General features: G+C 46.1%; 1 protein-coding gene across 5 annotated transcripts in view; it reads left to right on the forward strand.

The window, feature by feature from the left end:
• The window catches only part of PTPN14 (protein tyrosine phosphatase non-receptor type 14), a 182,333-nt gene that overhangs the window by 142,874 nt on the left and 21,982 nt on the right, over positions 1-17,477 (forward strand). For all 5 annotated transcript variants that reach the window (XR_004644977.1, XM_034764563.1, XM_034764560.1 and 2 more), the window contains 4 exons: positions 651-708; positions 5,726-5,804; positions 7,844-9,330; positions 13,503-13,646. Coding sequence is in view for 4 of the 5 variants with exons in the window: in XM_034764563.1 (XP_034620454.1) it covers positions 651-708; positions 5,726-5,804; positions 7,844-9,330; positions 13,503-13,646 (1,768 nt within the window). In the remaining variant the exon portion in view is untranslated. The remainder of the gene's footprint in view (positions 1-650; positions 709-5,725; positions 5,805-7,843; positions 9,331-13,502; positions 13,647-17,477) is intronic.

The raw sequence follows: 17,477 nt of genomic DNA on the forward strand, positions 1-17,477 counted from the left end.
TGACTCTGTTATTGTTTGTATTTCCTCTGTGTGCATTTCCTCTAATCGCACATAACATCATTCACCAGATCAGAAATTGTAAGAGGAGAAATTCCACCTTTCCTCTCTACACGTAAGCACTATATTTCTGACTCCTCAATGTTTCTTTTCTTTTCCCCCTTTCTTTTTAAAGTATTCCCACTACATCTGGCTACTCCAACATTATACCTGCCTCTGCTAGAATTATTCTTCAGCCGCTCTTTCCTCTCTTGATCTGTGTGCACTGCCTTTTAGTGATTTGCTGTGACTTCTCTAAGATGCCGTCACTGGTTTTTCTGTTCACCTGTATCTTGAGAGCTGGCCCATGCTTCCTCAAGAGACTTCTACTTTTTACGTTTGTCATTTTAAAACCAGAGTTTATTTTCTTTCCCTTGTTTCCAATTAGGCCAAATAGGATAATGATCAGATGGCATGTTTATTTTGGAATAAAAATACATCTATACTTAGAGCAGGAAATGAATTATTTCCATCTGTTTTATTTTATATGTATCTATCAATAAGGAATACCTTTCAGTATCTTAGGCTCTTATTTTCTTCAGCCAGTCTTGAATCAGAATTTAAATTTTGTCATAAGACTAGTTCCTAGTATCTCTCTCCACTTTTCCCCACAGACAATCAAGTTCTCCTCCCCCTATCAGACGGCGGCCCACCTGGAGTAGGTCATCCTTGGTATGTAATATAGTGGGGTCTTCAATAATAATGCTGGTATTGCTGCTACAGGGATGGGGCAGTACATGAGATGGGACATTTTCTAAAGTTCAAATATATTAATCGACTAGACATTGGCATTCTTGAAACTCATTACTGCCATGTCACCTACAGGAAGTGTGTTAATTTAAATGGAACGTATTATTACTACTGATTCTAAAAATTACAGGCCTTGGGGCTTTAATGTTTCTACTTGTCCTGCAAAAATGGAACATCTTTTCTGCAGGAATACAGTGATGTTCAATGGGATTTGTCCTGCAGGACAAGAAAACTCCTTAGAGTTTGAAAAATCTATTACTGTATACGTAACGGAACGTCAAAACATACATACGCCAAAACCGAATCACTACATGATTTTACAGTGTGTTGCCCTGAACCCTTCCTCCATCCTCTATTTTTTGTCACTCTAAGGTGTCAAGTCTGCATTTACACTGTGAGCTCTTTGTAGTGGGAACTTTATCTTGTTATGCATTTCTGTGAAGTGCCTAATATTTCTGAGTAAAACTTTTATAATCAGTACATGATTCTGTGAGTCAATATTTTCTTTTTTTGTAAATCCATGCGACTAAGTAGAGATGCTTACAATTTTTAACATTATTTTTTAATTGAAATTTTCACAAAAAGAGAGACAATTTTCCTGGAAATGTTTGCAAACATTATTATCCCATTTTTCAATCAGCTTCAGGGATAAGCTTTCCTTTGCTGCTACATTTTTCTCCCAGCACCCTTGAACTACCCTAAGAAATATCGAATTCCAGCAGAAAACCTAAGAGAGAATGGCAAGGTGCAACAACATTGCCAATCCCTTCCATAGAGGGCAAAGGTTATCATGGCTGTATAAAATGGTTTGCTTGTGAAACAAAAAAAGATTGGTTTCCTTCTTGGCTCATTTCAAGCCCAGTGATGAAGTATAGTTTTCTTGCCTTGTAGCACCTTCCTGAAGTAATAAATCTTATTAGCATATGTCTGTGTAACAGAGTCAGTATTGGTAGTTCTGTTTTTGACATCTCTTATCCATGCACAGCAGCTGTCCCTTCTTAAGATGGGCAGTCCCTGTGTTTTAACGAAATCTGTACCATTTATTCATTCTGTTCCTTCTACAAATCTGTTCTAGTCCATTCTATTTCAGTGGTTTTAAAAGTTGTCATATTTTCCTCTCTAAAAGCTTTTAATAGTTTTCACATGTGGGCAGGTACCTATGTTTTAAACTAATAGTCCTGCCCAGTTTCCTTTCCAAATCTGCCTGTCATTTTCAGCTTACTTCCAGAGAGCCAGTGGTTAGCACAGTTTGCTTATTGCACTGTCTGTGTTACATTCTTTAAAATATAAAATTCTTATTAATTGCTAATTTGCTTTGTGAGCCCTGATGTGAAATATCTAATGTAAGGAAATGAAAGGGCCCTTGAATGCCTTATGATCTGATCAGCCTCATCTTTATTGCAAAGAAAACAAGACCCTCTTCCTATCAGATATGGAAAATGGAAGCCTATATTTTAACAGGAAAAATGAATCATGCCTCCTCTGTTTAGATTCTATGTGTAAACCTTTGGCAAAGGAGAAAATGGATTGGGGGCAATGAAAAGAGGAATAGGTGACTCTGTTCTCTAAACCAAACTGGTTTTCTCTCTGTTCAAATGAACCTTCATGCGCTTTTTTTAAAAAGTAGTTTTGCTCACTTGTTAGAGTAGTTGTTCTGTATAGTAACTAGCCTTGCAGACGGCCTCCTTGAGCTGTATACAGCAGTTCTAGATAGCACTATCCGTGTACTCCTTGGCCTTTTATGGTAGCCTTGTAATAAATCAGTAGGCATAAGTGGGATAATGAAGTGAAGTCTGTGGTGCGTCTCTGACATTTGACAAAATGACCTAGATTCTCATTTACACTAAGGCCTCCTTGCTTTGGCAGCGTAATTACATTTACACCCACTTCAAGCCCCTTTTATACTACTCTGTCATGGTCTTAATGATATGATAATAAATGAGAATCAGGCCCATTAAGTCTGTACTTTTTTAATTTCCATTGGGCAAAAATCTGTTTACTCTAGTCAAACTTCCAATGACTCTCACGTAGGTGGAACAAAGCCTGTAAGAGGCCCTAGTGTGGGTTTGTTTTTTAACCCCCCACCCCTCCCCTCCAGTGATCTCTGAAGTGGATTTCTGACTCCTCCAGGCTTCAAGCTGCTCCCCAACTACTTCAGGGTAGACTGTTTTGCCTGGTCTCTCAAAAAAGTCCTGCTTTTCCAATAACAGAAGAGTCCTTGCAGACCAGTCCCAAAATAACGTGGGATTCAGCTTGTTTCCTATATTTCCTAATATATATGATACATTCCTAGCAGGAGACCCGTTCTCTTTGCTGTGAAGGCTTTTTTTCTGGCTCAGACCTTTGTAGGCTCCTTCAGTTCTTGCCAGACTAAGTTCTGCCTCTCAGGCTGCCAATAGAACCATTCTTCTGCTGACTAGAGCCATACTCTTCGGAACACCCTCTTCTGTAACTGGGTCCAGCGGGAGCATTTCCTGTTTTCCTCTGCCATATTGCGTGCAAGGATTTATATGCCTCATCACAGTCACTTTCACTTCTTTTCTATTCCCCCGATCCCATAGAAAATGTAGGTGTAAGCCGAGCCCACTTCCTTTTTTGCCCATTCAGTGGCTAGCTGTCATTGTGGCCCTTTGTCTCTGCACGAAGGCGAACTGTGCCTCTTCTCCCCTTGAAGCTATGGGCTCAGTCAGTATTTTGCTCTCCTGGAACCAGCCTGTGTGAGATGTGCCTCTGAGGTGGTTCTGCAGGTATATTCGCTCAGAAGTCAGGGCAGTTTGCCTCTCTCTGAACACACCAGTGTGTGCTTGCATAAACTTCTCTACTTAATCACACCCACCAGGGCCGGCTCTAGATTTTTTGCCGCCCCAAGCAAAAAAATGTTTGGCTGCCCCCCACCCCAGCCCTGGTTTACCCCCCACAGCCCTCTGCCACCCCAGCCCTGGGCTCTCCCCCCCGCCCACCCGCACCCCTCTGCCGCCCCAACTCTGAGCTCCCCCCTTGCCCGCCACCAGTGCCCCCCTCACACACACACACCCTGCCGCCTCAGCCCTGGACTCTACCCTGCCAACTGCACCCTCCTTCCGCCCCAGCCCTGGGTCACTGGTAACTCGCTCCCAGGGCGGGTCATTCAGCAGATGTGCACAGAACACAAACAGGACTGATTCCCATATGGTTACAGAACTGCAGTAAAGTGGAACAGTTTTCAGCTTGTGTGATTGGAGGATATCTGGATGCATATTATAAGACTGTCCTCCATAAATGAAGAAAAGTTGAGGTGCCTTTATTATTCTTTTGTTCCACTCTTTCTTTCTATGGGGATTTGCCAATGCAATATCACTGTCTTCCTTTTAAACAAATAAAACTTAAAAAAAAAAAAAAAAAAAGGCAATGGCTGTTGAAAATAGCAATTCCAGTCCTAATAACCACTGGGAAGCATTTCTTGCTCAATTTATTCTACTTTTTCTACAGCAAGTTACAGTGGATCAGTATATTTGATTTGGGAGAAATGAAGTAACAGCTGCCCAAATTGAGCTTGAGCACTCCTGAATTTTGAGGGTGTTCAAATCTGGACGGCAGGTGCTAGATTCCCTTTCTGAATATTAGCTAAATCTGGACAGGAAAAGTCAATTTATGCGTCCATGGCTCAGAAGTGGAAAGCCTCCTACATGCCTGGTACTGTATCTAAAGCTGCCCGGGTCCTAGTAGATCCTCCTCTCTATTACGTTTCATTTTAAATTCTAGTGAGATCCACATACCTCCCTTGCTAGGCTTCAGATACAGAGGGGCACTGTCCATTTAGTGCACCCAATTCTTTCTTTGGGGGCTGCAAGGTGAGGTCACACCAGTATCCCTAATCCAGTCTGGGGAAGTCTTCTGAAGGGGATATCTGGGCCAAAGCCTTCTACTCCTTGGGCATATTTGTTCCCCGTTCACAGTGCCACCCCCTTCTAGCAGTGAGCTCTCCATTCACAGCAAGCTGCAGCATAGCTCAGCTACCTCACTCCCTCCCCCTCCCTTTCCTGTTGACAGCGGCCAAGGGAATGCTGGGAAATGTAGTTCTTTCCCTGCTCCAGGGCTGGCTCTATAGGCAGGGAGCTAACCAAGGAACTACAGCTCCCAGGGCTCCCTGTTGGTTCTCAGCTCCCATGCTGGCTCTCTGCCGGCTGCTGCCCCTGCAAATGGGCTGCCCCAAGCACCTGCTTGCTTTGCTGGTGCCTAGAGCCGCCCCTGACACCCACAACTGAGGTGGTTGCAGTGCCAACCTCCAAATACTTCACTTTATGCATGGACAAAACTGCTGATTATGACCTCATCCATGCTTTATATTATTACCTTTAAATAATCCATTGATTTAATGCTAAAGCATCCCTGTCCCTGATTCCTACCGTATCACAATGCTAGCTGCAATATTTATCAGTGGGGGGTTTGCCCACTGAAATTCTGCATTCAAGACACTGCGTGACTCTGCTGAGTCCCCTCATGTTGCTATTGCCTTTGCCCTCATCTCCCACCTACTACTCCTTGTGTTTTGGTCTCCTCTTGTTTTTGTCAGAGCCTCGTTTCTAGGCTATTCAGAGGCAAGGACTCTGGGTGAAAATGTTGAAAAGTAAAGAGGGCGAGGAGCCTTAATCCCATTTTCAAAAGTGACTTGTGTGTTAGAGAGCTTAAGTCCCAGTGATTTTTCAATAAGAACCAGGCTCGTAAGTAGCTAAGTCACTTTTATAAATGGGATGTAGGCGCCTAAGTCACGTAGGCACTTTTGACCTCATTACTCTGTGTCTTTTGTTTTGTAAAGCTCTGTACACATCTGCAGAGCTCTGTAAGGAAATGTTCTGTATTGTGGAAAGAATCTAGAATAATTTCCTTGGCACTTCATCTTCAAAAACTGTGGCAAAGCTCCAGTTTGCTGAGGTTATTCATGTTTCTCTTTTTATTTCAGCCAAGACAGCACCCATTTATACTGCCACCTATGCATGTCCAGTGCGGAGAACACTACACTGAAACAAACAACTCACAAGGTATTTAGGGGGTACCTTTTTCCTTTCAGAGATCTGCAGCTTAATGTGCCAGCAAAGGGGCTCTTGATCATCAGATCTTGATTTCCAAAATGCAGTCCTGGTCAAATGGGAGTTAGTATTACTCCTCCACAATAACTTCATAGTTAAGGTTTCAGCAGGGTTCTGTTTAAAGCCCAATTTTCAAACTTATCTAAAATACACATGCGCCGTTAGATGGGCTTGGAATATGGCCTGCCAGTTCAGTGCAGTGGGTAGAGTTTATAGGGCATGTCTGGGGTCAGTTGGTCAAGGGGTTGCCAAGTTACAGGTCTCCCCAAATGGCCTGATTTTAAAATTGCAACTTTCTTATAGTGCTTTTTTCTGCAGATCCAGTGAAACTGGGGAGGTGAGGGGGGAGTAGACCCACATAGCCGGTATATTACTTGATGGCCTTTTCTCTGTTCTAGTTCCTGTCACCAGGGTCAAACTTCAGAAGTGTGTGAATAAAAAGTTGTATTTTTTGGCTCTGTGCAGGGTTAGCCTCAGAACTGTTCTCTGAGGAAAGTATGGTGGCTGGAATCTAGGTGTAGAGAGAGATTCCCACAAAATATCCTGTAGCCTAGTGCACTGGCCTGGGCATGAGAAGACCATACGTTCTGCTGACGTCTGTTTGTGTTTCTGTGCATTGTTATTGACACACCTCTACACTAGGGAGACACAACTATTATTTCTCACCACCCCTTTTGGCAGATGAGATGATGGAGATGTTGCACCAAGTCACTTCCACTAGAGCTGGAAACAGCCCAGGCCTCTAATGTGGCAGACTGCATCTCGTTCACTTAATCACACTCTCTTTTGAAATGATTTTCTCAAAGCTATGTCTGCATACTGTGAGAGACACAGCTGAAGTGCCCTAGCCAATTGTCACGCATGATGGAACCTTAGTGTAGTATTTGTGTATCGTGAATGAGGCAGAGGTGTAGATAGGAATCGACTGAGATGCAGCAGGAGTGGACTTTACCACAGATTTCTCATGTGATGTTGGACAATTGCTTACACCAGAATCATTGGAGGTGGCCATCCTTCTGAGTCCTGTGAGATTTAGGAGGAAGGATAGTCCTATGGTTAAGACACTCAGCTGTGACTCAAGAGATCTGATTTTTTTTATTCCTGCCTGTGCTGCAAACTCCCTTTGTGACCTTGGCTAAATAATTTAATTTCTGTGCTTCAGTTACCTGATCAGTAGGCTGTTTTGGTTCCTCAGGGGCATGATCAGCCTGTTTTGGCTTGCTTAGCGTCCTGGAGACAACAGATTGGTTTGATGTTGAGGAACCTGCTACAGCCCTGGAGGAACCTCTCCCCCCTTTCACAATCTCTGCCTGCTTGGGGTGGGGAGGGCAGTACTTCAAGAGGAGACCTAAGGGACTATTCAGTGGTACAGTAGCTCTGGGGCCTAGTGCTGCCAATGGTGGTATGTATCTTTAGATAACAGCTGTGAACCTGCTGAGAGACAGATGGATGGAGAGGGCAGAGAGAGTTCCACAACTACTTCCTGCACCTTAGGAACCTCCCAGAGGGTCTGGATCTGAATTGTTTCGAAGCCTGGGCATAATTTGGATCTAGAATGTAGGTTCAGCCAATCATACAGACAGGGTTCAACCTCCAAAATATTCCCAAAATGCAGGAGTGTTTGAATCTGGAGTTTTGTTTTGATCCCATTCTGACACAATTAACAAACTACAGTGTGTAGGTGTATTACAGAATTTTGGACTTTTGGGGAAGGGGAGGGGGCAGGACAGAAAGAGCACAATGGATTCTGGAATGTGAGGCAAGGTAGAGAAAAGCTTGGGGTATTGGGTCCAGGAGTAGCAAAACAATCTGAAAGGCCAGTCCTGAGACCACACATCCTGCACGGATGTACACAAGGCTGCCTCTTAATCACTGGTTCAGAATGCATTTGAAGTTTTGGTGATTTTATTTAAGAAAGATTTTGAGGATCATGACATTGCATGTGCCCTTGTTGGTTAAAGTGTCCTTTTCTTTATCTCTACCATACACAGACAGCATTTTCCATGGAAATGAAGAAACATTCTATTGTAGATCTCAGACCAGCTTGGACAGGTGTCCCATGGACTTCAGCTACTTAAATGGTAATGGGCCAAATGGCAGTATGTGCAGTGCCCACAGCATGAACTCTCTCAACCGTTCACAGAACTTCGTTCAAGCATCTCCAATGTCCTCCAATCTCAGCATCCCAGGAAGTGATATCATGAGAGCAGACTACATCCCCAGCCATAGACATAGTGCCATCATAGTGCCGTCCTACAGGCCAACGCCAGACTATGAAACTGTCATGAGGCAAATGAAGAGGGGGGTTATTCACATGGATAGTCAAAGTCAATCTTTAAGGAACCTCAATATTGGAAATACACATGCTTACAACCAGCCAGAAGACCTGGTTTACAGCCAACCTGAAATTCGAGAGAGACATCCCTATACTGTTCCTTACGGGCCGCATGGTGGTTATAACAAACCTGTTGCCCCATCTGACCAAATGAACCCTAATAATGCTGTGCAGAATAAGGCAGCAGCCAGTGCCATATCCCACACAGTTAGCACGCCAGAACTGGCTAACATGCAGCTGCAGAGCAGTCAAAGCTATAGTACTGTCCATATGTTAAATAACTATCTTTTCAGGCCACCACCTCCATATCCACGTCCACGTCCTGCCACCAGCACGCCTGACCTAGCGAGCCACCGTCATAAATATGTCAGTGGCAGTAGCCCTGATTTGGTTACTCGTAAGGTCCAGCTCTCAGTGAAGACATTCCAAGAGGACAGCTTGCCAGTGGTTCATCAGTCACTCCAGGAGGTTAGCGAGCCACTCATGGCAGTCAAGCATCATGCAGCTTTGCACAAGCGCCATAGTTTGGAGGTCATCAGCAATATGGTACGTGGTATAGAAGCTATGGCTTTAAAAACTTTAAATGCCCCTCTGCCACGTAGAAACACCTTGCGAGAGCAGGTGCAGCCAGAAGAGGCAGCGCAGATGGAACACGCGGTTCAGCAGCTCCCTTGCTACCATCACAAGAAGACGTTCTCGAGTGCCACGATGCTGATACACAGCAGTGAAAGCGAAGAGGAAGAAGAAGCTTCAGAATCAGTGTCACAGATAGCACCGCTCCACGAAAATGTGGAATATAGTGCTCAGTTGCAAGCTGCTTTGGCTAGAATACCAAATAAACCTCCTCCTGAGTATCCCGGGCCAAGGAAAAGTATTAGCAATGGAGCCCTGAGGCAGGACCAAGTAAACATTTCAGTGGCTGTAGCTAGGGCCAAGGCCATGAGGCCAGGGCCTACCAAGGCCATTAGCGTGTCTCGGACTGATCAAATGACAATGAATGGGGCCTCACTTGGACCATCTATCTCAGAGCCTGACCTCACGAGTGTAAAGGAGAGGGTCAAGAAAGAACCAGTGAAGGAAAGGCCTGTGTCCGAAATGTTTTCTATCGAGGACAGCATTATAGAAAGAGAGATGATGATGAGGGTAAGTATCTTTCTCTAATGCAGAGGCTTCTTTAACCAAAGAACCAACCTGTTTTGTTTTTTTTAATATCTCAAAATGCACAACTGAAAACTATTATAGCCTAAACAATGAGGAATGTAAAACAGCCTTATGCAGAAAAATGAGTTTTTGACGGTCATAGGATTAGCTGGAAGGTAAGAGTGAGTAAAAAATGCAGGGTCTGATTCTCCATTGCCTGGCTGCTTGTGCAGTCATTTAGAGCTCTGTAATTTGAATGGGTTTGCAATGCCATCACCAGTACGAGTGGAGAATTCTGGTTCAGTAGCATATTCTCCCCACTTTGCAGGGATATAAAGCAAAGCACTGCATAATATGCAGTGTTAGTGTGGAGAATCCAAACCATGACATTTAGATGGCTTTATCACTTAGGATTGCTGCTTTTACATTGATGTAGCATATGCGTAGCCTACAATTTTATGAGACTGAGTTTTATGAGGAGTAAACTTCGGTGGCAATAGAATTTGGATTGCTGCTTTTCTAAACTAGTGACTTGTTGCACAACAAAAGGAACAATACTGCTAACTTGAGGAAGTTGAGATGCTGTTTTTCTTTCCCTGAGGTATGGGGAATGGGAATCCTTAAATTCTCATTCCGTTTTCCTAGAACAAACAGATGATGCTGACTCAACTGCTTTTTCCTGCACAGCTGCACACTACAGCTGTTTTCAGATGAATGTACTAGCCCACAACACTCAGTTAATGAATTATGCACATACCTGGCGAGCAGAGCGTTTAAAGAGATTAAACTGATAAGAGTGACTAACTGTGAAATACTATTTTTTTAACAACTTAATTTAGACATCCTGCATTTCTGCCATGCCTTTTTGAAAAGACTTATTATTGAGTGTCCATCTCTTCTGCTTGTTGTAGGAATACATAATATGTTCCCTAAAATATAATCTAATAAATGGACAAATACAAAGTCTGGTCTTCCATAGACCTAAATGATAGTCAGCAGGGAAGGTATCAAAATATAAAGACTTAGTCATGGGCTTAACTTTATAAACTGTGAATAGTCCTATTTAAGTCAAGTTAGGCAAGTACATATCGCTTTTTCAGGATGGGTTCTAGAGCAGAAGAAACATTGAATCCATTTACATTAATGTGATGTCCAAGTGATCTGGGGGTGTTTAGAAAATAATACTAGCTTTGCTGTTAATATTCTTCACGGCAAGGCTATTAGTCAGCAAATAAAGTGAGGTTACTTAATGTCTACATTTAGAATGAAACACTTCACTATACCCCAGGGGGTTTTTTAAGCTTGTTTAGAAAGCTGCCATTTTGTTATTGCTGATTCTTGCATTTGAAGTAATGATTTAGAAGTAGTGAAAACAAAATTATTTGTTAGTCTGAAAGTTGACAGGCCCTCTATTTCCTTTGAGTTCTGCTAGAACAGGGGCGGGCAAACTTTTTGGCCTGAGGGCCGCATCGGGTTTCCAAAATTGTATGGAGGGCTGGTTAGGAGAGGCTGTGCCTCCTCAAACAGCCAGGCATGGCCCGGACCCACCGCCTACCTGACCCCTCCTGCTTCTCCCCCCCCGACNTCGAGTTTCGTAAATTGTATGGAGGGCCGGTTAGGGGAGGGGTCCTGGCTCGGCCCCCACCTCCTGTCTCGACTCTTGCCCCATCCAATTCCCCCTGTTCCCTGACGGTCCCTCTGGAACCCCTGCCCCTTCCCTACCTCCCCAACCCCCCCCCTCCTTCCTGATGGCCCCTCCCCCCCCCCCCGGGATCCCTGCCCCATCCAACCACCCCTTCTCCCTGTCCCCTGACCGCCACTGGAACCCCTGCCCCTGAATGCCCCCCGCTGCCCCATCCAATCCCCCTCTCCTTCCTGACTGCCTCCCCAAGACCACTGCCCCCATTCAACCCCCCTGTTCCCCACCCTCTGACCACCCCAACCCCTATCCGCCTCCCCGCCCCCGACTACCACCCTGAACTCCCCTGCCCTCTATCCACGCCAACCCCCCCCCCCGCTCCCTTACCGCGCTGCCTGGATCAGGCCGGGCTCTGCAGCTGCGTTGCCCCAGGAGCTTGCAGCCCCGCCGCTCAGAGCATTGCACCGGCGGCGGGGTGAGCTGAGACTGCAGGGAAGGGGAAACAGCGGGGCTAGCCTCCCGGGGCAGGAGCTCAGGGGCCAGGCAGGAGGATCCCATGGGCCAGATGTGGTCCGCGGGCTGTAGTTTGCCCACCTCTGTGCTAGAACAAATGCAAAAATGGATCTCTCAAATCCTGAAAACTGTCACTTCCTAGATTATTGGTTCTGATTCTTGGGGGTCAAGGTCTAAAGATGCACCACAAAGCTGTATCCTAGAGGTTGTGTTATTTCCTACAGAATCTAAGCTTTTATTTAACCAAACAAAAAGAGTTATTTCTAACCTTTCTGCTTGCGTAATATAACCTCTCACATGTGAATACTGCGGTAGTAAGGCTTATTAAATGTGTAGCATCCCAGAATATATTCAGTAAAACTATCTGAATTACATTTTTTGATCTCTTTCAGATATGAAGTGATCAAAGGGACATGCATTGAGTGTAATTTTCTTCCTTAGCTATAGACAACCCATGGAATTCAAATCAAATTAACGTGTGTGTGTGCGTGTGTTACAGCATTTTGGACTTTTGGGGGGACCAAAGAAGCACAAAGGATTCCGAGACAGGGCACAGAGGATTCTGGGATGTGGGGCAAGATAGAGAAAAGCTTGGGGTATTGGGGCCAGGAGTGGCAAAATAATCTGAGAACCTCCGTTCTGGATATTCATTGAGTATTAGATCAACTTTGTTCACCCCATCAACACTGTGTGCACATTTGCTTTTTGGAAGCGGGAGGTTATTCTATTTTTTATGCTCAAATTGCTTTTAAAATGTTTTCCAGCCTAGTTCAGGAATCACATGACATTTCTACCTCTCTCACCACGGGCACTGAAAACTATCAGCTAACCATTCGTGAATTTGGTGCCGTGGCTGATCCCGTAAGCACAGAATTCACCATTTTCACTTTGGGACATTCTATTTGGTTAAAGACAGCTGATTTTTATGAAGCTTTTGCCATAGCAGAAAACCAAACAGAAATTGGGCAAAATTACTAGATCTTGAACTGTCTGTAAATCTGGTAAAAACGTGGGTTTAATTTTTGCCAGTTTCACCAGTAGCATAAGCATCTTTATGCAGTTATGCCCAGGTACCTAATGGCAATGAAAAGTTTGCAGGCTGGCCCGTTCCAGAAACAATCCATTTACTATACGCCCGTGGGGAGTGCTTTTCCAGTAGGAGAGCTTGGACTATTTTGTAATAGCAGTTTTCAAAAGCAGCTGTGATCCAGACAGCCTTTGTGCATTGCTTTCCCCCAAAATCAGGCAGGAAGAGTCGCCAAGAGAATGAAATGAAATATTTCCCCCTCTTCGCCTTCCTGGAGTTGTGGCCTTCCACCTCTTAGATGTATCATCTCCCACTAGCCACAGAACTAAATTAAAACTCAAACGCTCCATACAGCAGTGTAATGTACTACACAAATATGATGTAAAGCAAGTTCTGTGCATCGAATGGTATTAAAATCTGTTTTTAAACACCATGAGATCATTCTTCGTACAGTGGGCACCATTAACAGATGGACATTTACCAACCACGGTAGTTTAAATTTACCAAAGTATTTCCCATTCTAAGCATTAAACAAACACCCCAGCAAAGATAAAATGTGCAGTGGGGCAAGCAGTGTATATTTTTCATGGTTTTCTGCTGCAGTAAATGGAAATGAACACTCTTTAGAACAACTATGGGATATGTTTGCATAAGTATTGCCATCATGACATGGTGGGATTATGTCCTGATAGCAATTTACCATTACAGAAAGGATACCCAAGATTTGTATTTGCAAGTCTTTTGATAGCAAGTAAGCTATATTTTACCTTTGGATTGTTCCTTTGAAATTAAAATTCTGTGCTCATGTAGGAATAGGCCCTGGGGAATAATAGGAAGAATCGGAGGTTGTATTTGAATTTACTCTGCTAATGGTGATCATCTGCATTCCTTGGCCAGAGAGTTGCAGATTTTGGAGATTAAAAAAACATTCCAGTGTTTTACTGGCATTATAGATAACAACACAGAGATAAAAAACATGCCTTTTCTTGCCAAAAGAATCTAGAGAAGCAGAAGATGGCAGGCCTGGAGGCCCAGAAGAGGCCCTTGATGTTGGCAGCGTTAAATGGACTCTCCGTTGCTAGAGTTCCAGTGCCTGAGGATAGCCAGGATGAAGTAGCCAAGGTGCCAATGGATGAGAGGGTAAGAGAGACGTTCACGAAGTTCTATTTATTCCATTGTTTCTAGCAATGTACACGTTTTGAAGTTTTAAAAACTGGAAACTATTACTGGTGGCCACATTGAGAGCAACATCCGTGATGGAGGTCTTTGGTATTGTCACTGCTTCGGTGAGGCCAAAAACTTGGGCGTTGAACCATTGTAAGAGGTTCTGAATGCCGTCATCACCCACTGAAGTCAGTGGAAGTTGAAGGTGCTTAGCACCTCAAGAAGTGTTCAGCGACTCACAGGATCAAGCCCTAAATCTAAAATATTGCACATCTCCTCTTGGCCAGGACGGTTGATACAGCAGTCACTCTTTGTTGTAACATAATGTGCTGAATGATGCATGTAGGTTGCTGAGAAGAGCACTAGTTGCAGTCCAAGAGACAAAAAAAAATCCATTCTTAAAGATTTCTCTGTGAATTTCTGTCACATGCATGTAATTAAAAATTTTTTAAAATAACAGCTGCCATTAACTTTTGGGGCACATGTTCAAAGAGGCCTCCCTCCTGATTTTGTGCATGGAATTTTGCGCCCTATACAGTTTGTACAAGCAAATGACAGCAATTACATATGGTAAGCGCATTTCTCCTGGATACGCATCAGAGGTGGTTCGAGTGATTGCTCATGTCCATTCAACCTAAGTGTGTGTGCTCGCCATATGCACCGGTGCCGGAAGTTTTTCCCTCAGCAGTATCCGTAAGGAACCGGCTCTGGCACCCCTTGGAGTGGCACGTGTATGCCATGGCATATAGAGCACTACCAGCCCCCTCCACCCTCAGTTCCTTCTTGCTGCCAGCGATGGTGCATGGAACTGATGCTGCTTCAGCTAGAGCTGTTGCTTTTTGTTGGTTCGAACTCATTTGCCTCTTGCAAACATTATTGTATATAGTTTCGCTTTAGTTTAGTTCAACCTATTTGTTAAGTTAGAGACTTAGGTCCCTAAAGGGACTTCGCCCCGGGATGAGGCATGCCCCAGTCCCCAGGCTTTAAACCCTGCGATCGCTGTAAAAGGCCCATGCCCATTGGTGATCCACATAATAGTTGTTTTCAGTGCTTGGGGGGAGGGATAGCTCAGTGGTTTGAGCATTGACCTGCTAAACTCAGGGTTGTGAGTTCAATCCTTCAGGGGGCCACTTAGGGATCTGGGGCAAAATCAGTATTTGGTCCTGCTAGTGAAGGCAGGGGGCTGGACTCGATGACCTTTCGAGGTCCCTTCCAGTTCTAGGAGATAGGATATCTCCAGTCACATTAGTGATAAGTGCAAAATCTGCAAGTCCTTCAAGCCCAGGATGAAGAAGGAGCGTGACATTCGTTTGAAGGCACTCCTGATGGAGTCTGCCCTTACCCTGATGCCAGAACAGTGTTCTCATTCGAGCACCATAACCTCGGTACGCAGTACCCCACTGGTACTGTCTACGAGCCGGCACCGGTCTCCTTCCATGGCTCCAGCCAAGAAGCCCAGGAAGACGGGGTGAGGAAGGTCTCCAGCTTCCTGCAAGGAAAAGGACAAATCTGGGGTGGACCTAGGCCCTGTCTCGGGTGCCTCTTCACCCCCTTCAGGATCCCGGGTCCCAGCTCAGCTCGAGCAGTGTATCCTAGCCCACTCCCCGCCTGGGATACACTGGTTGGGGTCAGATAGCATCAAAGGTCCTCGTCAGCTCCGGAGTCGGCGCCCAGAAGCTCCCCGGCACCGGTACCGCTCAAGGGACAAGTCAAGGGACCAACGGTACCGTTCCCTGGACCGTCGCCAATCCCCCAGGGTGGCGTCACCGTGTGCAGCTACATCTTCACGATGCTGAGCCCGCTCTAGTTCCCACTCCACATCCTGGTACCATTCGTTAAGTGTGAGGCGTAGATCGCCAGCCCAGGGCTGTCACAGATCCGCCAAGTGCCGCCAGTCGCCAAGGCCCTGATCCAGACGCTCGTCGAGGTCAGCCAGATCCAGCTTCGGGAAGGGCGACCGGTACCGATTGGGACAGAGCCACCAATCAGCCCCATCTTGGTCACAGGGAAGCGACCGCTCGGGCTGTGGCTCAGGTTCAGAGCAAGGTTCCCTAGCGGCAGGACAGGCTCCGGCACCTACGGTGCAGACTACTTCGGCGGCACTGAAGCCAGGCCCGTGGCCTTATACTCTGTGACTGGCACAGTGGTACCCATGGGGGTTCGCTCAGCCCTCTCAGGCCGCCCACTCAATATCCAGACTGGCTATCGCCCTCTCTCACCCCCCTCCAGCCCAAGAGGCCTCGGCTGCAGGCACAGGAGGAAGTGGGCGAGCAAGCCACCAGACCACCTATGGTTGCAGAGGACCCCTTGATACTGGCTTCCTCCTCCTTGTCACCAGATGAGGCCATAGTGGGGCCCCCTCCATCGGTGCCCCAGGATGATGCTAAAGCACATCAGGAGCTGTTAGAGAGCTGCCACCAACCTGGGCCTCCAGGCGGAGGAGTTAGAGGAACCCACAGACTCCCTCTTTAATGTTCTCTGCCCCGTGGCCCCGGCCAGGCTAGCTTTGCCCCTACATGAGGGGTCACTAAAATTACAAATGCCCTCTGGCAAACTCCTTCCTCCCTGCCTCTGATCTCCAAGAGTGTGGAGCGCAAGTACTTTGTGCCATCCTAAGGCCACAAGTATCTTTCCCCTGTTCCCAATTCCCTAGTGGTAGAGGCGGTGAATCACAGGGAGAGACAGCGTCAACCGGGGGCTACCCCTAAGAATAAAGACTCAAGGCGACTAGACTTGTTTGGGTGTAAAGTTTATTCATCCTCCAATCTACAGTTGCGGATGGCCAACCATCAGGCCTCACTAGGCCGTTGTGGTTTTAATATGTGGCAGGCCGTGACCAAGTTCAAGAGCGCCCTTCCTGAGGCTTCTAGGAAGGAGTTCTGGACAATCCTTGATGAGGGCTCGACTGCAGCCAGAGCAGCTCTCCAGGCAGCATCGGATGCTGCAGACACCGCCGCCCATACCATGGCATCAGCCATCTCGTTGTTCAGGGCTTCCTGGCTGCTCCTGTCTGGTCTTTCCTCGGAGGCTCGGCAGTCAATGCAAGACCTCCCTTTGGATGGGCACGCTCTGTTCGCAGAACAGGCAGACATTAAACTCCATGGCCTGAAAGATTCATGTACGACCCTAAATACACTGGGCCTGTACGTCCCCGACCCTGCCTGCAAGCGGTTTAAGCCACAGCAGCCTCAGAACCAGGGGAGCCTCCCCACAAAAGATCCAGGGGCTACAAGAGGTGTTAGGCCACCAACCCCCATCTGCATCACAGGAGGGCTTGACCTGCAGTAAGCAGATGGGCAAGCGCCCGTTTTGAGGGTACGCCTGAGGGTGACCTACCGCACTGTTCCCCAGATCCTTCCTCCCCTCTGTTTGCCAACCGCCTTTCTTCCTTCCTCCTTGCGTGGGCGTCTATAACATAGGACCAATGGATCCTCAATACAGTGGCGCAGGGTTACACCCTTCAGTTACTTTCTACTGCCCCTTCCGGCCTCTCCTCCCTGTTCCTCCTCAGGGACCTCCTCACGAGAATCTTCTCGTTCAGGAGGTAGAGGGTCTACTACAGCTGGGTGTGGTGGAAGTAGTTCCTGTGGAGTACAGGAACAAGGGGTTCTATTCCCAATACTTTTTAATCCCCAAGGCCAAGGATGGTCTGCGACCCATACTAGACCTGCATACTTGAACCACTATTTAGCGAAAGTGAAGTTCTGCACAGTCTCCCTGGATCCAGGAGACTGTTACGCTGCCCTCAATCTGAAAGATGCATACTTCCACATCGTCATCTTCAAGGGACACAGACGCTTCCTCCGG

The sequence above is a fragment of the Trachemys scripta genome, chromosome 3 (assembly GCF_013100865.1).
Source record: "Trachemys scripta elegans isolate TJP31775 chromosome 3, CAS_Tse_1.0, whole genome shotgun sequence".
In the NCBI taxonomy this organism is placed as follows: Eukaryota; Metazoa; Chordata; order Testudines; family Emydidae; genus Trachemys; species Trachemys scripta.